Source organism: Talpa occidentalis, unplaced genomic scaffold (assembly GCF_014898055.3).
Source record: "Talpa occidentalis isolate TD23 unplaced genomic scaffold, MPIMG_talOcc4v2.1 talOcc4.15, whole genome shotgun sequence".
NCBI classification, from domain to species: domain Eukaryota; kingdom Metazoa; phylum Chordata; class Mammalia; order Eulipotyphla; family Talpidae; genus Talpa; species Talpa occidentalis.
In genome coordinates, this window is record NW_023601543.1 from 259,350 (window position 1) to 282,194 (window position 22,845).

General features: G+C 51.9%; 2 protein-coding genes and 1 long non-coding RNA gene across 3 annotated transcripts; 2 read left to right on the plus strand and 1 right to left on the minus strand.

Annotated features, from left to right (window-relative positions):
* Positions 1-6,277: 6,277 nt before the first annotated feature.
* LOC119246471 (uncharacterized) lies at positions 6,278-14,082 on the minus strand. The gene is made up of 4 exons (XR_005125500.2): positions 13,983-14,082; positions 9,419-9,641; positions 7,071-7,753; positions 6,278-6,327 (listed from the first exon to the last, which is right to left on the minus strand). It is a non-coding gene; the product is annotated as an uncharacterized LOC119246471 (long non-coding RNA).
* A 5,183-nt stretch (positions 14,083-19,265) lies between these two features.
* LOC119246400 (histone H2A-Bbd type 2/3-like) lies at positions 19,266-19,604 on the plus strand. The gene has a single exon (XM_037512765.1). It carries the CDS (start codon positions 19,266-19,268, stop codon positions 19,602-19,604), a length of 339 nt encoding a protein of 112 aa, XP_037368662.1.
* Positions 19,605-20,522: 918 nt separating this feature from the next.
* LOC119246472 (40-kDa huntingtin-associated protein-like) lies at positions 20,523-21,704 on the plus strand. Its single transcript, XM_037512824.2, has one exon. It carries the CDS (start codon positions 20,533-20,535, stop codon positions 21,658-21,660), a length of 1,128 nt encoding a protein of 375 aa, XP_037368721.1. The 5' UTR covers positions 20,523-20,532; the 3' UTR covers positions 21,661-21,704.
* The last annotated feature ends 1,141 nt before the right edge of the window (positions 21,705-22,845 follow it).

The window sequence follows — 22,845 nt, forward strand, 5'->3', positions numbered from 1 at the left end:
AAATCAACAAACAATTATGAACCAGAGACACTCTATGGGGGGTGGGGGGGCGGGGAAAGGAGGGCTTGGGGTCAAAATAAGGGGGTTGTAAGGGGAATATAAAAATAAAATTTAAATAATAAAAAAAAGACATTGCCACTTCTTTTTTTTTTGTTTTTTGTGGGATCCTCGCCGGTGGCCAGGGATCAAACTGGCGCTGCAGAGGCTGCAGACATCCTCGCAACCCAGCGCTCAACCACTGCGCCACCAGGGGAGGCCCAGACATTGCCACTTCTAACAAACAAAAAGGAAGAGTATTCAATCGACTCATCAGTGAACTAAATATCTCCTGGTTATCTTATAGAACAGATTCACAAGTGAGTACTGGAAAAATACAAACACATCAAAAAGCAAAAACATTCTGCACAGATCTAATTTTTATTTCTGTCAAGATTATTAGGGTTACTTATGGAAATATAACAGATGTAACGTTGAGTGAGATTTCATCAAAATTTTAAACAAATCTTTTATCACACTTTTATGAACAAGTTATAAACCCATATTAATGCATTAGATCTATAATACAATTATGTATTACTTAAACTACCATGTTAAGAGTTCTGAGAAATGGACCATAGGCAAAGGTCTGCTGCAAGCCCCACCTTCGACCACTCAGTATTTTTATTGCCTCGGTGAAGATTTAGAACAGACAACTTAAAATTGACCCCGAGAAAGAACAGCGCAGTACAGGCAAGGGGGCTACGCCACAGCGAGGTGCTGTCTGGGACAGGAATGCTTGTTTGTATACTGATATACGTACTGATACACGGCCAGTGCTTATCTGATGAATCTATAATAGCAGTTCCAGAAGAAAAAGAAAAAGAATGGTGAAGCAATATTTGAGGAGATAAGAATTAAAAGTTTTCCAAAAGCAACAAAAACGCATTGCATTAGTTTTCTACTGCTGCATATCAAGTTACCACAAATCTAGTGACTTTAATAATTTTTTAAAGATTTATTTTATTTATACAAGAACCAGGGTACAGGCCAGAGGCGCGGGAGGGTGAGAGAATTCACAAGAGACAGAGTGGGAAACAGAACGGGCAGACTGATGAAATACGCTGCTGAGGGAAGCTGCGGGTGAGACAGGAGAGGTCTGCAGCACCATGTGGGACCCTTGCCGGCCGGCCGGGGATTGAACCGGCACTGCAGAGGCTGCGGACAGCTTTGCAGCACTGCGCTCAACAACCTGCGCCACCAGGGAGGCCCCAAATCTAGTGACTTTAAACCAACACCCATTTATTAGCTCCCACCAGGCCAGTCAGACTATGACTGGGTTCTCTGGTCAGTGCATTAAAGGCTGAAATCAGGGTGACAGCCAGCCTACAGCCTTTGCTGAGAGCTCTGGCTAAGAACCCACATCCAGGCTTATTCAGATTAGTCACTGAATTCAGTTCCACATGGTTGTCAGACTGAGGATGCTGTGTCCTTGCAGCGTGTCAGCTGCAGGTCGCTCTCAGCAACTAGTTGCCACATTACTTGCCACATGGTCCCCTCCATCTTCAAGGGGATAATCTCCCTGACAGCAAATCCCTCTTTCCCTTCAAGTCTCTCACCAGAAAGAGCCCCGTCCCTTTGATAGACTAGATCAGCCCAACCCTTTTCTTAAAGTCACTGTGCCACATATATAACCTGATTACACAAGTGAAACCCCAGCATATTCGCAGCCCCTCCTGCATGCAACAGGAAGGGATTATAATATGCAAAGGACACTGAAGGCCATCTTAAATCCTACCTGTCACAAGCACCACAGATTCAAAAAGTGCTGTTAACTCAAAACAATACAAAGAAAACACCACTTAGGTATATTTTAGTAAACATCCTTAAAAGAAAGAAAAAAACTTACAAACAGTTGGAGGGCAAAGGGTGGATTGTATTACAAAGAGTAGCAATTACATTGGCTTTGAAACTTGGTGGAAATATTAAGGTTCTTAGGGTCAAATAATCCCAAATGAAGATACACAGTGGCACGAAGTGCAACGGAGAGGTTACAAATGGGGATGTTCTAAATGTCCACTGATTGTATAAAACAAAAATAGTAAGGATGCGGGTGTCTGGGGATGTGTGTGCGTGTGTGTGTGTGAGTGTGTGTGTAATTAAAATAACAACAGCAGGGCCTCCCCGGTGGCGCAGCGGTTGAGCGCTGGGTTGCGAAGCTGCCCGCGCCCGAGGAGCCGGTTCGATCCCCGGCTGCTCCCCGGCCACCGGAGGAGGGTCCCACATGGCGCGCAGACCTCTCCTGCCGCCCGCTGCTCCCCTCAGCAGTGTCCTTCGGTCCTTTTGCCTGCTCTGCTCCCACCTCTGGCTCTGGTGAATTCTCTCACCCTCCCGTGCTTCTGACTGTACCCAGTGCATGTATAAACAAACAAACAAAGAAACAAATAAATAAATAAAGCATGCCTCTATTAAAAAAAAATAACAACAACAGCAGTTGGTAAGGAGACTAAATGGAGTTAATATAAACTCCCTAATTTGCATTATAATGTAGTAGGTCAAAGATATATGTTGAATAGGATAGCATTACTACTACTTTTTATGAATCAGTAAAAGAATGTATAAGCAAGCAAGCAAAGGAGGAAGTAGAATGATACAAATCACTTTATCAATGCAAAACAAGGCAAGAGAGAAAAGTTAACAACAGGCAAGACAAATAGAAAGCAAATACTGATATAGAAGAGTTAAACTCATATTTATGTTATATAAATAATTATACTAAATAATTATACTAAATGTAAATGACAAAGATTATTAGACTACTTTTAAAAATCTTAACTGAGCGTTTATGAGGGACACGAGTCCTTATGTAAGGATATAGGAAGATCAAAAGTGAAAGGGTGGGAGAAGTATACAAACCCGACCCGGAAGGAAACTGATGCAGCTCGTTACAAAAATTAGCAGATGCCCAATAAATAAATTCACAATAACAAGCAGAGATCTTAAACAAATTCCTCATTAACTGATAGACTAGCAAATAAAACCAGTAGCTATATAGAAATCAAACAATAATAGTAACAGACTTAACCTAATTAACATAGGTAGATGACCGCATGTGACAGCTGCAGAATACATGTTCTCTTCTGCACACAGAAAAATAGCTGCTGTGCTGGGCCATAAAACAACTCCCAAAAACTTTAAACAATTACAGTTGCTCAGTGTTTTGTGTGTGTGACCACGTGAAATGAAGTTAGAAAATAATAACAAAAAGAAAACTAGAAAATAGTCCCAAAGTAACTAGCACTTAACACTTTTAAGTTGCCTGTAGGTCAAATTTCCAAAACCACCATGGAAATTAGAGTTTTTTAAATATTTTGTTTTATATAATTCTTACATCATTTTTCATTTTTGCATAATGTACGCATTTTCATGTTGGTTATATTCCCAATTCCCACCCCCTTTTTCTGTCCCTAATCCCTCTTCTCCTCCCACCCGCTCCCTAATGTAGTGTATCTCTGGTCTCTAGTTGCTTGTTGATTTTGATTTTTACTTTATTGCAATTAGTCTTTTTCCTGGTCCCTTATTTAGGTTTTCTATATTCCTGCTGAGTGAGACCATCTGGTATTTTTCTTTTTCTTTCTGGCTTATTTCGCTGAACACGATCCCTTCCAGCGCCATCCATGTTGCTGCAAATGGCACAAGTTTATCTTTTTTGATTGCTGAGTAATATTCCATGGTGTATATGTACCACACCTTCTTGATCCAGTCATCTGTTTTGGGGCATTTGGGTTGTTTCCATAGCTTAGCTATTGTAAACAGTGCTGCTATAAACATAGGGGTGCAGGTGCCCTTTGGAATTAATGTTTCTGTGTCCTCTGGGTAAATACCTAGGAGTGGATTTGCTGGATCATATGGAAGCTCTGTGTTTAGTAGGTCAAGAAATCTCCACACAGCTTTCCATAGTGGTTGGACCAGTTTGCACTCCCACCAGCAGTGCAGGAGAGTTCCTTTCTCTCCACAACCTTGCCAACATTTGTTGTTGCTTGTTTTTTTAATATGTGCCATTCTCACTGGTGTGAGATGGTATCTCATTGTAGTTTTGATTTGCATTTCCCTGATTACAAGGGATGTTGAACAGTTTTTCATATGCTTGTTGGCCATTTGCATTTCCTCTTTGGAGAAGTTTCTTTTTAGCTCTTCTGCCCATTTTTTGACTAGATTATTTTCTTTCTTTCTTTTTTTTTTTTTGAGTCTCATCAGCTCCTTGTAGGTTTTTGTGATCAGTCCTTTATCATTAGTGTTGTGTGCAAAAATGTTCTCCCAGTCAGTGGGGTTTCTCTTTGTTTTGGTTATTTTGTCTTTTGCTAGACAGAAGCTCTTTAACTTGATGTAGTCCCAGCTGTTTATATTTGCCTTCACTATCACTGCTTTGGGCAATGTGCCTGTAAAGATGTCTTTGAGGTGCCTGTCATGTAGTGTTTTGCCTATATTTCCTTCTATGTATTTTATGGTTTCAGGTCTTATGCCTAGTTCTTTAATTCATTTTGAGTTGGTTTTTGTGCATGGTGTGAGGTAGTGGTCAAGCTTTATTCTTTTGCATGTAGCGACCCAGTTTTCCCAGCACCATTTATTGAACAAACTTTCTTTGCTCCAGTGCACACTCTTTGCTCCTTTGTCAAAGATTAGTTGACTGTAAATCTGTGGGTTTATTTCTGGATTTTCTGCTCGGTTCCATTGGTCTGTGTGTCTGTTCTTGTTCCAATACCATGCAGTTTTGATTATTATGGCTTTGTAGTGTAGTTGGAAATCTGGGCATGTGATGCCTCCATTCCCTTCTTTCTTTTTTTCAGGGGAGCTTTGGCTATTCGGGGTTTTTGGTGATTCCATATGAATTTCATCAATAATTGTTCTAGGAAATTAGAAGGTATTTTTAACTGACTGAAAGTGAAAACGTCCAGCATATAAAATAACAGCGGGGCAGACAGCTAGGCAGAACACAGAGGCAGTTCGGCACAGAGAAAGTGCACAGTGGAACGCAATGGTGGCAGCGTGTCACCACCCACTTACTCAGGTCCATAGATGTGCGACTCCAAGGGTGAACCCTAATTCAACCATGGACTTCAGGTGGCAATGATTTGCCAGTGTAGGGTCATGGGTTGTAACGAATGTGCCTCTCTTGGTGGTGATATTGATAATGGGGGAGGCTGTGCAGGTGTCGGGGCAGAGGATATACAGGAGATCTCTCTACCTCCCCTCAATTTTGCTGTGAACCTCAAAGTTCTTTTAAAAAATAAAATCTGAACCAAGAAAATGTTCAATGGGCAAAAGAGGTGAACAGACTCAGCCAAAGATGGCAATTAAGAATATGAAAAAAAAAAATGCACGACATCATACATAATTAAGGATATGCAAAACGATGAGACATCCCTGCACAGCTATTAGAATGGCGAAATCCAACAAACTGACAACATCAAGTTCAGGCAAGGATATAGAGAAATGGTGGTGTTCAAAATACTGGCTGCTATAGCTGCCGTGGGCAGCAGTTTCAGACTTTCTACCTTAAACATTCTAACACACTGTAGCACTCTTACTATGTACCCAAGCCATCTGAAAACTATGTTCACACAAAAATTTGTCTGTAAATGTTTATAGTGGTTTTGTTGAAATGAACATGGAGACCTCAATTGTGTGTGGTCTGCGGTTTGTTGTCCAACCTGACTGGAGTTTCCTTGAAGGAATGAGAATGGCAAATAATAAGGGAAGGGAGCTTTCACCTTTTATTTTATATATTTTGGGTTTCTTTGGATTACTTTTCTTTCTCCCTTTTCTCCATTTTACAATGAGCAAATTTTACTTTGTAAGTAAATACAAAACAACATCACACTTCTTCCAAGAATACTGATCTGAGGGGTCCTCAGGCCTTCCCAGGCATCATCAACCCCGTTCTCCTTTGCACCTTTTCCTGTAGTTCTGCTTAAACTGTCGGAGGCAGTAGCAGTTACCACGGAAAGTGGTGTTTCTTTCTTCCCCACTAGACTGTGAGCCACTGAAATGGTGGCTGATATTACTGATTTATTTATAATTAAAAATAAATGAACGTACTTGCTTAAAAGTAGTGTTTTTTTAAAAAAATATAAAAGGAGAAAAGTATTTGATTAAGAATTGAGCATCAGAACATCAGGGTTGGAAAAATGTTTTGTTTTTAAGGACCAGATAACGAATACTGTAGGGATTGCAGGCCACATGTAGTCTTGGTCTCGTATTCTTGTTTATAACCTTTTAAAAAATGTAAAATCCATTCTTACCTTGTGGGTCTCATAGAAACAGGCCATAGTTTGCCAGACTGTGTCTTGCCTGCAGGTAGAAGGTTGGCATTAGGGAAATATTGACGAATTTTAAGCTGAATTTCTTTTTATTTCTTATTTTTTTCTTTTTTTTCCATTTTAAAAGGACGGCTTATTAGGAAAGGGCACAAGGAAGAGAGGCCGCCGCACGTCACAGGTGGGCAGAGTAAGCAGAATCTCTGCAAAGATCACTGTGCCCAGCGCAGTGAGGGGGTCTCCGAAGTTATGAACTGGTGGTAGCAGGTGTTACTAAGTCCCCAGAAGTGAAGGGGAGAGTAAAAAAGGAGACTCTTCCATGGAGGATCTTAGAGGCCAGGAAAATTTTTTCTGTAAAAGGCCAGAGTAGACATTTTAGGTTTGGTGGGTGACACAGCCTCTGTTACGTGGTCTTTTTTGTTCTGTTTCTGCCTTATACCACTTTCAAAGCCAACTAGAGAGTATTCAGCCCTAGGCTGTAGATTGTCAAGCCCAGGATTATTGTGTAAGCACCAATCAGAATGAGGATTTGTAGCACTTGGTCACAATTTTCACCCCAGGGCATGGTTTGCCATGTTTTAGGTTACGGATCCCGTAGAAATTGCCATGAAAGCTACGGGTCTTGTCCACAGGAAAGATGCGGAACACACCCAATTTTACATGTCACTCCATGGGTCCTAGGCCAAGAACTTTAGCAAATAGCTGTTTCACAGTATCGGGGGTTATTACGTTGGAGACACTTAACTAACCTCAAAGTCTGGACAGTCCAGCACTCACCTGGGTGTGTCCTGAGGGCGCAGGTACTTTGATTGCTGCAACAAAGTTATTCACAAAAGAGCAGCTGTGATCGCCTCTGCCTCTCTTCCCTCCTGTACAGCCCAAGGCTTTTCCCCAGGTCATAGGTTACCTTCCGGCCAACTCAGGCAATGGGATTCCACGTAGCATCTTCTCAATAGTTCCAGCGCATGGGTCACGGCGGTGCCCACGGGCACCGGGCTGTGGATTCGGGTGGGATCAAGAGTCCGGCCACATGGGCTGTTCAGACTTCAGTGCTCTCAGGGACCCAAGCGCATGGTCAGGGAGGCAGCACAGGCCAGGCAGGGGGCCATGGGCAGGCAGGCAACAGAGCCTTGTAGTACCAGCAGGGCACGGGGCAGTTTTTCTGTGATCCGGGCAGACAGGTAAAGCAGGAGTCCTGGCATCCTCAGTGGCTTTTTCAGGCCTGGAGTGAGGCACCCAGGCGCCGGGCAGGCAGGGACGGGGCCTGGAGGCTGCTAGTGGTCCCCTCGCTGGTCTCTGTGGCACTGTTCTGCGTGGCCCTCTGCTCCCATGCTCCGGTCGTCGCTCTCTGCCCCCGCTGCCACGCTTCTGCGTGCAGCCTCCAGGTCAGGTGCCCACTCACACACACTCCAGGTGCGGCGTCAGCACGCTGGTAAGGCCACAGGTGTCTAGCATTGATGCTAATGGCAGGAGGGTGGGGAAACCTGATCACTCCCATTTCCCCCATAGTCCCCCAGCTCCCAGGAGTCCTTGTTCTCCCTGGGCTCACTCTGGCATCACCTGGGGTCTGTGGCTTTGTAGTCCCTATGCTCCCGCAGGTGTCTGGGTGACCCACCTCACAGCTCCGCCTCTGGCCTCAAGTGTGGTGTAGGGTAAGGAAAAATGTCAGGCTTTCCTGCCCTCCCACCATCAGGATAGATGATGGATCCTTGCGGTCCTGAATGCATGCCTGGTGGCGGCACCTGGAGTAGAGTGTGGGCCTAGGTAGATGGGATTCACCTGGACTAAGACTGGGCTTTTAAGGGCGGCATCACAGGAACACCAGCAGAAGCCAAGAAGAAGCCAAGAACGAACAGAAGCCGAGAGAAGAAAAGAGAAGCAGAGAGAACGCCAGAGAGCCCAGATAGAGTGAGGATTTGCTGGGGGCTGGGAGGCCTGCCAGCCTCCAGGCCCCCCAGCACCCCTGCCTGCCATATGCCTGGTAAATCTAAATAAAAGACCTGCAAAAGCCACCTTGGACTCTGACTCCTCCTTGACCCGCTCTGCTGCATCAGAAAACCTGCCCTATGTCCATTCCTGACCTTACAGTGGCCATACCCAGCGCCCTGCCCCAGGGTCCACATCCGCAAAGTATCCACAGGGGGGTCACGTGCCCACCCATCAAGTCAGCCTGTGGCTGGGGGGCCCAGTGGAGGAGGGAATGGGAGCACCCCAACTAAGACAGCACAATGGTCGCCACCCCAGCTGCAGTCGTTTTGCCTAATTAAATTCCCCCTAATTGGACAGTGGGTCAACTTCCAGATTCTTCAACTGATGGGTTTTGACAATTTTGTCCAATTCTGTCGTTGCTGTTGGGGGGAGGGTCTGCCGAGTTCTGCTCTTACAGAAGCCCCCTGTAGGGTAAGGAAAATTGTCAGGCTTTCCTGCCCTCCCGCCATCAGGATAGATGATGGATCCTTGCGGTCCTGAGCGCATGCCTGATGGCGGGCACCTGGAGTGGGGTGTGGGCCTATGTAGATGGGATTCACCTGGGCTAAGACTGGGCTTTTTAAGGGCGGCGTCACAGGGATGCCAGGAGAAGCCAAGAAGCCGAGAACGAACAGAAGCCGAGAGAGAAGCAGAGAACGCCAGAGAGCCCAGATAGTGAAGACTTGCTGGGGGCTGGGAGGCCTGCCAGCCTCCCGGGCCCCCAGCACCCCTGCCTGCTATGTACCGGGTAAATCCCAATAAAAGACGTGCAAAACCCACTGGGGACTCTGACTCCTCCTTGACCCGGTCTGCATGGGATCCTAGAAAACCTGTCCCATGTCCAGTCCTGCCACTACACCCCCTCTTCAGAGAGGCTCCAAACTTCACTTTGAGAAACACTAGTGAAAGGGGCATTTGGGCATAGGCATCAGGTGTGGCCTCGCCGCCCATGTGATATGATCCTACAAGTTACTGCTCTGACTTGACTTCCCTGGTCCCTCAAGTGAAAATGACGACATCAGGAACAGCCCACTTTGCTTTCTTTTCTTTTCTGGCTGCCATAGACAGAACTGCAGTGGATGCCTACGGGGTGCAACACTTTCTGTGAGGGAAACACTGACAGATAAATTCGGGGGTCAAGCAATAAATATACATACCTTTTATTGTGTAGTAACTTCCACATAGCTCCCCACTGTGCCTTCATCCGCACATCTTTTGAAAACATTGTTTTAGTCGATCTTTAAGAGTCTTGTCACTCTGATGGGTGGAAATGCTCCATACCAAGTCCTGGTCACTCTGGGCCTGGAGGGTTTCGCTCGTTCACTCGCGGCTTTTCTGCGGGCCTTTCACTCTTTGTCTGTGTAACTACGGGGACTGCACCTGAGGCGAGGAATGAATTACGGTACAAAATTAACAAGGTAAGAAAATCAAGTAATTGAAAAATAATAATAAAATAAATAGTGCCCTATTTCCCCAGCTTATTACGTAATGAAATGCATTCACCTGTCAGCTGGGGCTGGTGCGGGTGCTGTTGCCCCGTCTTACTGGAAATCTTTTGGAAGTTATCAGGCTACTAATTTTTTTTTTAAAGTTTTCCTAAATAACTATTTCTGACCAGTGTGATCTTTTCCTTAGAAATGGGATTTGATCACGTCTGGCTTCCCTCAGCTTTGGCCCATTCCTCTGGACGAGACCTGCTCTTTTTCACTTGTGAGTGGACAGGAGACTTGTCTTTTAATTGGGAGTCTACAGCCTTTCACCACCATCACCCACTTTCCCTCTGGCAACCACAATCTACTCTCTTTTTCTATGAGTTCAATTTTTATGAATTTTGAATTGATACTATTTGTCTTTATCTGACTGGCTTCACTTAGCGTAATGCCCCTAAGGTTTATCCATATTCTCCTAAGTGGTAACATTTCTTTTTATGCCTGAATGATATACTATTGCATATATATCACATTCTCCCTACTCATCTGCTTATGTTGTCTCCATGTCTTGGCTATTGTAAATAATCCTGCAGTTAACATGAATAATAACTTTTTGAGTTAATGTTTTCATTTTCTTCAGGTCAATACCCAGCAGTAGGATGAGTGGATCTTATGGAATTTGTATTTTTATTTTTTGAGGACCCTCCATACTGTCTTCAGAGGTCTGGACCAGCCTACATTTCCTCCTGCAGTGTAGACAGGCTCCCTTATACTGCACAGCCTTGCCAACACATGCTGTTTCTGGTCTTTGTGAGCTGGGCTGTTCCCACGGGTGCGAGGTGGGCTCTGCATCTCCCTGGCAAAGAATGCTGATGAGCATGTTTTCATGTGCCCATTGGTCACTGCATGCTCTACCTAGTTTTTATTTTTTTACTTTTTTAAAAGATTTTATTTTTATTTATACAAGAACTGGGGTACAGGCCAGAGGCACAGGAGGGTGAGAGAATTCACCAGAGACAGAGCAGGGAGCAGAACAGGCAGACAACTGAAAACACTGCCGAGGGGAGCAGCAGGGGCAACAGGAGAGGTTTCCCGCGCCATGTGGGTATCTCCCTGGCCAGCCAGGAATTGAACCCGCCCTGCAGAGGCTGTGGTAAGCTTCACAGCACGGCGCTCATCCCGCTACCACCAGGGAGACCTTACCTAGTTTTTAATTGGGGTGTTTTGTTGTTACTGAGTTGTAGTCCCTTCTAGCTCCGAAAGTTTGTGTGTGGATGACAGGTGTTGCTAGGGCAATGGGAGCGAGGGGTGTAGGCTATAGAACTGCAGGGGTGCTTCCATCATCGTCCTCTGATAGCTTGATGGATGCCCCAGAGGTCCTCTACTTCATAACCATAATTTCTTGAACTTGTTTACCCAGGGAAAAGATTTATTCATTCATTTATTAATTAGTGCTACTCGACCCACAAATATTTCTATCTCAGGAACATTCTCAGCACTCACTTTAATTTGATTTCATAAACAATACAGCACTGGGTAATCAGCTGCTAAAAGTAATGTTCTTAACCAGTAAATCATTGGCTGTATTTGTATGGATTATTTGTAACACCTTCTATGTTTCCCTTACAAGGAGCTGCTGGTCACGTGACTAGATAGGACGGGCAGAAACGAAAGGTCATTCAGCCTAGAATCTTATGAATGCTGCCATCTACCAGCCCCAGTTCCAGTGGTAGATTTCCCCAGCTTCTTAGAAACCAGTGAGGGACTGAAGACCTTTCTGCAGAACTTTCTGCTCTGTGGAACTGCATTTGTAGAAAATGTCCCTCCCACTCAAGAACATACAGACAGGTTGGCAAAAAGGATCAGCTTGATTGGGTTTCTTTAGTTTCCTGGTTACCCGTGATAGCGCATTTGCAGAGGATGAACACCAATAAAAACGTCTCAGGTGCGGTCAGTCTTGCTTTACTGCATAATATGTCATAGCAAGAACAGGGAGATTCCCATTCACAGTGCTGTATTTGAGGCCTGGATTTCTAATCTCTAAAGTCACTTACATGTTAAATATGATGAAGACTTCAAAGTAATTGGTGTACTTTCCCAGCCCTGTGATCCTGAGTGAGGGATCGTTGTACACTAGAAAAGGCAGCAAGTGGAGACAACCACCCACCATTGAGCCACTGTGTGAACACAGGCAACTCCCTACACACCTACACTCGCACACACCTGCCCGCAGCCCCTCCGGTGGCCTGTTTCCCATCTTATCAATAAGAGCATTGAATGAGATGGTGTGTAAAGATCATCCAGGTTTGACCTTCCATGGTTTCTGAGCCTTGATTCAGAGACTGGTGATTAATAATGTTACCTTGTATTGTGCAACTCCTAAGCAGCACATTCACGCCCACTATTTTGTTTTTATCATTATAATGATACTGGTAAGTGTGTGTTTTATCCCCCGTTCTATTGAGGAGGCACCCAAGGCTCAGATAGATTGATAGATGATAGATAGATAGATAGATAGATAGATAGATAGATAGATAGATAGATAGATAGATATAGATATTTCTTAAAGATTTATTTATTTATACAAGAGCTGGGGTACAGGCCAGAGGCATGAAAGGGTGAGAGGATTCACCAGAGACAGAGCGGGGAACAGAACAGGCAGACGGACTGAAAACACGGCTGAGGGGAGCAGTGGGCGAGACAAGAGAGGACTGCGGCGCCATGTGGGTATCTCCCTGGCCGGGGATCAAACCCGCACTGCAGAGGCTGCGGACAGCTTCACAGCGCTGCGCTCAACCCGCTGCACTACCAGATCGGCCTCTGAGGCTCAGATATATTAACTGACTGCCGAGAGTCACTCTGTATCAGCCGAGCTGATGGACTCAGAGAGCTCGGGGTCTCCTGCTCCTAGATGCAATATTCTTTCCACTTGCCAGTCTGCTTTTCTAACTGGAATGTAGAAAGATCCTCTGTAGTGTTAGATGCGAGGCAGACCTCCCTTGGTAGAGGTAGTACTTTCCCTACTTAAGACCAGCTAGAGTTTGCTGTGCACACACAGTACGCTGTGCTTGTAACGTCTGTGAATCGTTCAGCTTGAAACACAGTGAGAATGTTCAAGTACAAGAAGCTGCGCTGGTGCACAATAAAATGAGAGGACATGGAGATTATGGTTCAAGAGGAAGAACATTTCCTGTTGAAGTTTCAGGGAATAAGATGAAATCTGCAAACTAAAGAAAGTGACTATTAGTCAGATCTAAGCCCACCAGGAAAAGAACTATAAAATCAAAACCTATGACGTGTAACTCAAGGGGAGGTACCATGAAGCATCAAGCTCCCTAAACATTCGCTACCATACACTACCCTTTTCTCCTTATTCCCTCCATGTCCAAAAGGTGGGTGGGGATCTAGACTTATCAATGCTAATAGCAGCTGCATAGGAAACTCTTTCTGTACACAGGAAGCTGAGAACAGGAACGTAAAGGCCATTAAAAGCAGGCACATCAGCAGCAGGATGGCTTCCTAGGCTTCCAGAACACTTTGCACTTCTACGGTTCCCCCCTCCCAACCAATTTCCTACAATATTAATCACTGATAGGATTGTCGAGAATGCCAGTGTGTTCCACTGTCATCTTCACCCGATCGATGGGAATCTGGAGAAAAAATGTCCATTCTTATTTGTGAATAAGTAAAGTACTGGAAAGTGTCTGGAAAGACAACCATGGAAATTTCAAATAATTAAGACGCCTTCCTATACTTCCTTAAACAGAGAGGCCACCTCTGGGAGGGTGTGGATTTCCACTCAGACTTCTCTGGGGCCAGGCCTCATCCACCAGGCCAGCTCCGGGGCGGCCCACACCACCTATTTGTAAGAGCCTGTGGGTAAGTGGATTCCATTTCCCTGAGTGCGATTTTCACATGTGATGGTCTAAAAGAGTTTCTTGATCATTTTCCTCTTTTTATGAACCAAGATCATATCTACTGCTGATGAGTCATGTAACTATTTCTTTCTCTTCTAGAAACAGCATCATTTGGAAATATCTTTGCTTACTCTTTTAGATTTACAGGAACAAAATTTTTTGAAATGATTAGAAACCCACCTTACTATATAAATGGATCTTAATACTGTTTTTTTTTCCAAAATAATTAGAAATAACTTACCCAAAAAAGTAGTGGCCAATCCTTAGTTTTGGAATTTGTACAGCATTCTTAAATTTAGTTGTTATGTTATATATTGAAATACAAAACAAATTTGTTTTGAAAATGGTATTAAGAGGAATTTGAATCGACTTACAAGTCAGAGAGACAGAATGACTGCAAAATGACTTTTTTTCACGTGGAATCTGAAGCTTGAGGAGGAGGTGGGTACGCCAGGCTTCGCTCCAGCTTCGTTCATATCTAATAGGCAAGCGACACTCTATAAATTTAAGGTGTACAAAGGGTTGATCTGATATTCTTATATATTGCAATGATAAGTTACCTAACAGAGAGTCTATCTTAAATGTTCTCACCACAAGAAAGAAATGGAACTGATGTGACGTGATGGATAGAGGCCACACTTAACGTTCCCACCTCTGCGCTTACTAGAGGTACCTCTGAGGTTCTTTTGTTGTTATTGATCGTGTCTCTGCACATAAATGATGAGCCTGAGGCAGGGAGTAGAAAGGAGTATGGGGCTGGGTTTACAAAGAAACCAGGAGAGGGTGATAATATGCAATTGATTGTGGTTACATTGATTTCCTTTAAGGGTCTAGAACTTAAGAACGTTTGGTTCAGGGGAGGAAGAATAAGAAATAAAGCGGCTTTTAGAGCCTGCTCAATGGCATCATATACGCAGAGGCCGGCAGCCCTGCGGCCTCATTCTAGCGGGGCGGAGAGGAGGAAATGGAATGAAAAGCAGTGGGACAGGGTTGAGCTTCGAATATTGACTAGCTCTTCTCTTTCTGACCACAGCCAGAGAGGAATAATTGTACTTTAATTTAACCCTTTCTCATTAGCAGCACAACCATGTACGAACACGCTCGCGCAGATCTGGATTTGCTTGCCCTTCTGAACAGGGATCAGCATTGCCATCTTGGACAAATAACTGCATCTTTTTGTGCCTCCCTTTCTTCATCTGTAACACGGGACTCTTAATAAAATGTATCCATCTGCCTGAATTCTCTGTCAAGTTGCTCAAATGAGAAACCTGGAGTCATTCTAGATTTTTACCAGTTCTTCATCTTGCGCATTTAATCAGCTACCAACTATTGCCAGTTCCCAGACTGCAGCACGCCCCCGGCATGTCCTCTTCTCTGCACCACACTTCTCTAGGTGCGAGCCCTCTATACTTTTCTCTATTTCAGTTACCAAAGTTGTTGTTTTCCATGGATTTTGTCACCTGCTTCCCACAAGTGCCTCTTCCCTACCATCGCCATCGTCAGGCCTTCACAGAGTCAGTATGGCCACAGCTTCCCAGTTTAAAATCCAGTGGCTCTCCGCGCTGCCCCAGTAGGACTCCTTGCTCTCGTCCTTGAATACGCCTTGTTCTGTGTTAGCATGTCTGGTGCTGCTTTGTCTCTGCCCAGAAGAGCCTCACCTCACCTCAGTGTCACTCCAGACTAGAAGCCTGTGAGGGGCTGTAGGACTGATAGTCTGTGGGAAGACACAGCTCCCCTGAGTGACCCAGCAGGGCTGCAAGTACGCGGGGATGTGGCTCCAATGGTACCTCCAGTGGCCTTTATAGTTCGCACCCCTTAGATCGCACGTAATCATCAAGGCTCAAGCGTCCCCTCTGTTCATCTCAAGCCTTTTCCTCCACATCCGGTCATGAGGAAGATAAAAATAAGTTACTGCTGTCGCTCCTGAGCTACAGTCCAGGTGCCGCATGCACACTGGCTCTTCGCCCCTGGATGAGCCGCCCTGGGCATTGCTCCTGCAGTTACCCCTTATAGCTCTAGAGCCATGGTTAGGTGCTCAGTCATTTTTCCAACAGCTTATTATGAGCATTTTCTGACATAAAGAAAAGTTGAAACTTTTACAGGGAAAACCTGCAGACAGGTGTGTTGCTGTGCGTGTGTTGCTGCCCTTCTAGCCGTCTCGGAATCTGATTCTTCAGACATTTCAAAGTACATTGCAGATGCAAGTACACATCCCCCTAAAATTCTTCAACATTTATATCCTTACACTTGAATATTTGCTTACATTTTTGTATTCTGAGATAAACTCTACATACAATAATGTTAAAAATATTAAGTGTGCACTTGCTGGCTACTGACAAACCCGCAACCTCCGCGTGGCCCGGCCCTGTCCGCATCAAGAATGTTGCCCTCACTGCAGAAACGCCCATGCCCCTCCCAGCCTACCCTGTGCAGCAGCCAGTTTTGACACTTTACCACCACAGGTTAGTTTAGCCTGTTCTGGAAAGTCAGATCATAGAAAAAAATCCAAACTTCTATGAAGAAACGCCTGGCTTGTTTCTCGTTTGGGGTTATCGTGAATAAAGGGGCCACGAATGGTCATGTGACAGTGTTTTTGTGTTTTCCTTTCATTCAGGTAAATACCGAAGCATGGAGTGGCCAGGTTGGGGGGGGGGTGTGGTTTCATACACAACTGCTAGTGCAGCTGTTCCATTTTACACAATTATCAACAACTCATGAGATCTGTAGATGCTCTGCAGGTGGTGTTGTAAGTCTTGTTATTAATTTTTCACTGATGTACATCGGTTTGTAAGGTCATATTGGTTTCAGGTGTACATCAGCATACAGCAGTATCTGTACATACTACATTAGTTCCCAACGAAAGTCCAGCTGACCCCTTTGACCCAATCCATTCACCCTGTTCCCCCTCGCCCAAGTGCCTTTTTCATCATGCTGTCTCTCCCTCTCCTTTTCTTTCTCTCTCTCTCTCTCTCTCTCTCTCTCTCTCTCACACACACACACACACACACACACACACACACACCCCACAGTGATTTGCCTGATCAATCCTATACATTTCAACACAACACGTCTTGACCACTCATTACACACCATGACCAAGTGGGCCTTATCCCATGAGTGAAAGGTTGGTTCAACATGAAAATAAACAAGGCAAGCATGTCTTTTCTTGCCACTTCTACTGAACACTGTACTCAAAGTTCTAGTTGGGGAAATTAGTCAGGACAAGATAAATTAAAGGCCCCTGGGTTGGAAAGGAGAAAGCATCTGTTTATAGGTGACATGTCCATAAATACAGGTTACACATATACACTACATGTATTACCTACATAGCACACATGTGTACATACATAGAACACGATAAGCAACCCACAAGAGGCCCACACAAGCTGCTTGCATGCACAACACAAGCCCAGCGAAGTTGCAGCAGGAGCCTGACCAATGTGCCACCACCAGTTGGTTGTATTTCTGTCCACTAGCAACGAAAATCTGAAAAGAGGTGAAGAAAATAGTCCCTTTTACAGTATCATCAAAGAGAATAAAATAGTGGGGAATAAATTTAACATAATTTCACATAAGCTGTGTACTCTGATAATTAGAAAACCCCGCTGAAGGAAATGGAATGGTAAGGCACCGTGTTATGGGATTAAACACGCAAAACTGTCATGATGGCCACCATCCCCAAGACAATATGCAGACTCAGGGCCCGGCCTGTTAGAATCCAACCTGGCTGCTTTGTACACACTGACAAGCAGATCATGAAGCCCACGTGTACATAACAATGCTGAAAAAATACAGACAGTTGGAGGACTCAATGCTCAAATTTCAAAGTGTGCCACAAAGCTACAGCAATCCTGCAAGGGGCAGTGCAGGCCATGGAGACATCTGAGTCAGTGACTCAGAATCGAGTGTGCCTCACAAACCAGCCCACACATGCTAAGCACTTGATTTTCAAGGATGAAAAGACGCTTCAAAGCGGGGATGAGAAGCCCCTTCAACAAATGGTGCTGTGAAACTGGGTATCCACACACAGAAAAATGCATTGGGGCCCCAATCTCATGCCACATACAAAATTAACTCTAAAATCAACTCAAAAACGGACGGCCTCACAAGTAGCGATGCTATGAAAACTGGAATCCAAGCCTGTGTCAGTGTCCCTGCCGTGGGATGGGACAGGGGTCCTGACGTGGGGCCCAGAGGCAAGGCCACCAGTAAAAAAAGACACCAATGGGAGCCACCACACCAGAACCTTCTGCACCTCAAGGGCTCCCATTCGGGTCGCGGAGCATAGCGTGGAGGGGCAGCGGCTGACAGGCCTGGGTGTGCAAGGAAGATTCCCAGGCCGCAGCCAGGACCCGGCAGCTCAAGGCCTAAAGACCAGCCGACCCGCCAGTGTGCAGAGGGCTGGAGCGGACACGCCTCCGAGGCAGGAGCACCCGGCCAGCAGGTTCCCGCGCCAGACCCCACACGCTGCACCCTGAGGGGGCCCCCGCAGATGCTGCTCCGCAGCCGCCAGGGCCGCGACCCGAGCAAATAAATCCGCGCGCACGGAACCAAAGAGACGCAGACGGACACCAAGGCCGCAGGCCGACGGGCAGCGGAGGGGAGCCGCGCTCGCCGCCCCTGCGTCTGCCCAAGCGTCGCGCGGCCCCTCAGTGGCGCGGCCCCTCAGTGGCGCGGCCCCTCAGTGGCGCGGCCCCTCAGTGGCGCGGCCCCTCAGTGGCGCGGCCCCTCAGTGGCGCGGCCCCTCAGTGGCGCGGCCCCTCAGTCGGCCAACACAGTTTCCCTACGCGCACCCCGGCCCGCCGCGCCCAGACAGCCCACAGGAAGCAGGCGAGCCGGCGTTCCCCCCCAGGAGCGCACGGGACGCGGGCGCAGTCCTGCCGGCGGGGCCCCCTAAACGTCCGCCCGCGCACGACGAGGTGCCCAGGACCGCGGCCGCCCGTGCGACGGAGTACCATGCAGCCGCGAAAAGGGAGGACGCGCCGGCTCGAGCTGCCCTCTGGCTGGACCCCGAGGAACGCACCGGGCCGGGCGCCAGCTGCCCGGCTCGAGGGGCCACCCACGTTCCCGCGCCGGGGCCCGGCCCCAGCGTCTCGCGAGCGGGAGGGGGCGAACGGGGAGGAGGGGCGGGGGGGGGCGCGACGGCGCATCCCACGGGGCTTGGGGGGCACCGGGGTGGTGCCAACATGGTGGCAGCAGGTCGCGGTGGCGGTGGCCCGGCCCACGTTGCCCTCCGTTGGCAAGGGAGGCAGCCCGGGAGGGAGGCTCGGGCGAGCAGCCGCGTGGGCCGGACCTGGCGGGCCCGGCCCCGGGCCCGCTCTGGGCGGGGGTGGGGGGGTGGGGGGCACCCCCTGGCGGTGCGTTGGAACCTTCTAGGGACGCGCGAGCCCACCAATGAGGGGCCCCTCGAGCCGGCGGTTGCTAGGAGACGCAGCCGGGTCAGACACCGGCTCCACGCAGCGGTTGGGGCCCGCCGTGGCAGAGCCGGGCACCTTCCCGCCCGCACCGCCTCGCACCGGCTCGCCTCGCCTCGCCTCGCCTCGCCTCGCCTCGCCCGCACCGGCTCGCCCCGCCTCGCCTCGCCTCGCCTCGCCTCCCAGCGCCGCGCAGCCAGGCCCGAGGCAGGAAGGCCCCTCGCCGTCGCCGCCGCCGCCGCCATGCCGAGGAGAAGCCGTCGGGGGTCGTCTGCCGAGCAGCGGGGAGACCGCTCCCGCAGCTCCCGCGCCGAGCTGGCCTTCTCCGTGAGCCACGTGGAGCGCCTGCTGCGGGAGGGCCGCTACGCCCAGCGCCTGAGCGCATCCGCCCCGGTCTTCCTCGCGGCCGTCCTCCAGTACCTGACGGCCACCGTGCTGGAGCTGGCGGGCAGCGAGGCCCAGAACAGAGGCCTCACGCGCATCACCCCCGAGCTGCTGGACATGGCGGTGCACAACAACGCGCTGCTCAGCCCCCTCTTCGGGGCCACCACCATCTCCCAGGTGGCCCCGGGCCCCCACTAGCGGCCGCGGGCCCTGGCCCCGGCCAGGCCCCCGTCACGCCCGGCAGCCCCGGCCCCCAGTCCTGGAAGCCAATAAATGTTGAAAGAAACTCGTGCGCGCTTCGGTCGCTTTGCGTGGGGTGCGGGGTCCCCCGGGGCCCTGGGGGCGCACGGGCGGGCCCTCCGTCGGGGCACGGGAGGGCGGGAGGGCGCACGGGCGGGCCCTCCGTCGAGGCACAGGGGGGGGCGCACGGGCGGGCCCTCTGTCGGGGCACGGGAGGGCGGGGGGGGGGCGCACGGGCGGGCCCTCCGTCGGGGCACGGGGGGGGGCGGCGGGGCGACGCCCGGCTGGGGGGTTCGGGATGGGGCTGGCGGAGAGCAGAGGCCTGCCTGCGGAGCGGAGCGGGACGGTGCGAGGGCGTGTCCCCGGGTGGGCGGGGAAGGGCGAGGCGTGGGGCTGGCCTGGGCCGACTGCGCCGTCGTCGGCATGAGTCCCCAGGAGGACGGGGCTCTTTGGGGAGCAGCTCCAGACCAGACCAGGCCTGCGGCGAGGCGACGGGCGGACCGTGCGCCGGTCACCGGGGCGCGGGGCGGATGGGTGGGCAGCGCCGTGGGCACGGGCTCGGACGGGAAGGTTGAGGCGCGGGGGGCCAGCCGGGTGCCAGGTCGGAAGGGGTCACGGGGGGCGACCGCGCGGTTTGGGGACCCAGTTCGCTCAGGGAGGCCAGACGCCCTGGCCACCGCGCAAACACCTGGTCGCCTAGCGACAGCGGGGCCCGCCCCGGCCGGCCAGGCCCCGCCCCGCCCCGCCCCGCCCCGCCCCGCCCCGCCCCGCGGCCGGGCGGGCGGGCGCGCGGCGCGCGTGACGCAAGCACGCCCGCCCGCCCGCCCGCCACGTCGCCGTCGCACGCGGGCGTGGGCACGCCGGCCCGGAAGCGCCGGGCGGCAAGATGGCGGCGTCCGCGGCGGGGCCGGGCGCCGGCGGCGCGGGCCCCGGGCCCGAGGCCCCCGACTTCCTGGCCCGCTACCGCCAGGTGTCCAGCAAGCTGAAGAAGCGCTTCCTGCGGAAGCCCAACGTGGCGGAGGCCGGCGAGCAGTTCGCCCAGCTGGGCCGCGAGCTGCGCGCCCAGGAGTGCCTGCCCTACGCGGCCTGGTGCCAGCTGGCCGTGGCGCGCTGCCAGCAGGCGCTCTTCCACGGGCCCGGCGAGGCGCTGGCGCTGACCGAGGCCGCGCGCCTCTTCCTGCGGCAGGAGCGCGACGCGCGCCAGCGCCTGGCCTGCCCCGCCGCCTACGGGGAGCCGCTGCAGGCCGCCGCCGCCGCGCTGGGCGCCGCCGTGCGCCTGCACCTCGAGCTGGGCCAGCCGGCCGCCGCCGCCGCGCTCTGCCTGGAGCTGGCCGCCGCCCTGCGCGACCTGGGCCAGCCGGCCGCCGCCGCCGGCCACTTCCAGCGCGCCGCCCACCTGCAGCTGCCGCAGCTGCCCCTGGCCGCGCTGCAGGCGCTGGGCGACGCGGCGTCCTGCCAGCTGCTGGCGCGCGACTACAGCAGCGCCCTGGCGCTCTTCACGCGCATGCAGCGCCTGGCCCGCGAGCACGGCGCGCCGCCGCCCGGGCCCCCGCCGCCGCCCGGGCCGCCGCCGCCGCCGCCGCCGCCCGGGCCCCCGCCGCCGCCCGGCGCCGCCCGGCCCGCCGCGCCGCCGCCCGCGCCCGGCGCGCCGCCGCCCGCGCCGGTGCCCGCGCTCGGCGCCTTCTCGGACGTGCTGGTCCGCTGCGAGGTGTCCCGCGTGCTGCTGCTGCTGCTGCTGCAGCCGCCGCCGGCCAAGCTGCTGCCCGAGCACGCGCGCACGCTGGAGAAGTACTCCTGGGAGGCGTTCGACGGCCACGGGCAGGACGGCGGCGGCCCGCTGCCCGAGGAGCTCTTCCTGCTGCTGCAGTCGCTGGTCATGGCCACGCACGAGAAGGACACGGAGGCCGTCAAGTCGCTGCAGGTGGCCATGTGGCCGCTGCTGAGCGCCGAGCAGAACCACCTGCTGCACCTCGTGCTGCAGGAGGCCGTCTGCCCGTCGGGGCAGGGGGTGTGAGCCCTTGCGCGGAGGGCGGGGGCCCGGCGGGACGGCGACGGCGGGCCTCGTCGGGACTCGCTGCCCGCGCGCGTGTGCGCGCGCCCGGGCCCCTGGGGGCCGCGGCCCTTCGCGCCCCCCGCCCCCCGCGCGCTCGGGAGGCCGCCGTGGACTCCGTCGTCGTCGTCGCCAGCTCCCTGCTCGTCCTGCCGCGCGCCCTCCTGCGCCCGTCTGCTGCGGCCACAGCCTCCCCCCCACCCCGGCGGAGGCGGAGACGGAGCTCCTGCGGCCGGGCCTCTGGACGCTGGCTGGCGGTGCCCCCCGACCCCCGCGCAGCCGCGCGCCCGCAGAGACGTTTGGCCGCGTGGCCCCCGGCGGTGCCCGGCTCCCCCAGCGTATGGGGGGGCGGGGGTCAGGCGCCTCCCGGTGTCCGTTTCCCCACCCAGTGTCATTAAAGTGCTTGGGCCGCCTCGGCGGCGGCAGCCCGCAGCCTGCTGTGCGAGAGTCTGTTGGGGGCGCTTGTGGGTTAGGGGGCACGTGCTGGTCTGGGTCCTGGGCCCTCGGCCCCCGCCCTCTGCGGCAGCCTGTGCCTGACGGAGCCGGGCTTTGCCAGGAAGGCCGGAAAAGGCCCTGCGGGCCGGTGCAGCCCCACGGCGCGTGGCCTCTGCAGTGGCCGCTGCGGGCCACGGGCGGGCGCTCCCCGCGGGGCGCTTTCGTTCTGCGGCTCTTCGCTCGCGGGAGATTCAGCCGCGTTCTCGGGCGCACACGCCAGACCGCCGCCGTCCCCCAGGCGCGAGGGCCGTCCGCGTGCAGACGTTGCCCAGGCGGCTTGTCCGGTGTTGCCCAGTGCACCCCGCCCCGCTGGGTGGTGTTTCTTTCTGCCCAGCGTCAAATGCGGCGTTGTTACTTTAATTAACCAAATTGAGAGAAAGCACTGAAAACTGACAGTGGACCGGGTGCACAGTGAGAGTGGGGTCCCCCCATGCAGTCTCTTGAGTTTGGCGAGTCACACGGAGCACGGCGGGCCTGGCCTCCTGTCAGTCGACGACTCGCCCGGGGGTGGGGCTGTCACAGGGGGGCAGCGCGGCTGCGGGGGCCCGGGCCGGGCGCCTCGATCCCTTTCGGGCCGCGACGGCCTCTGCGGCGTGGCTTCTTGGTTTGCACCCGGACCAGGCAGGGGAGGTGGCTGAGGACCGGCCCGAGACT

Coding starts and splice junctions, on each gene's coding strand:
- LOC119246400 (XM_037512765.1), top strand. CDS start 19,266: ATGCCGAGGAGAAGCCGTCGGGGGTCGTCTGCCGAGCAGCGGGGAGAC.
- LOC119246472 (XM_037512824.2), top strand. CDS start 20,533: ATGGCGGCGTCCGCGGCGGGGCCGGGCGCCGGCGGCGCGGGCCCCGGG.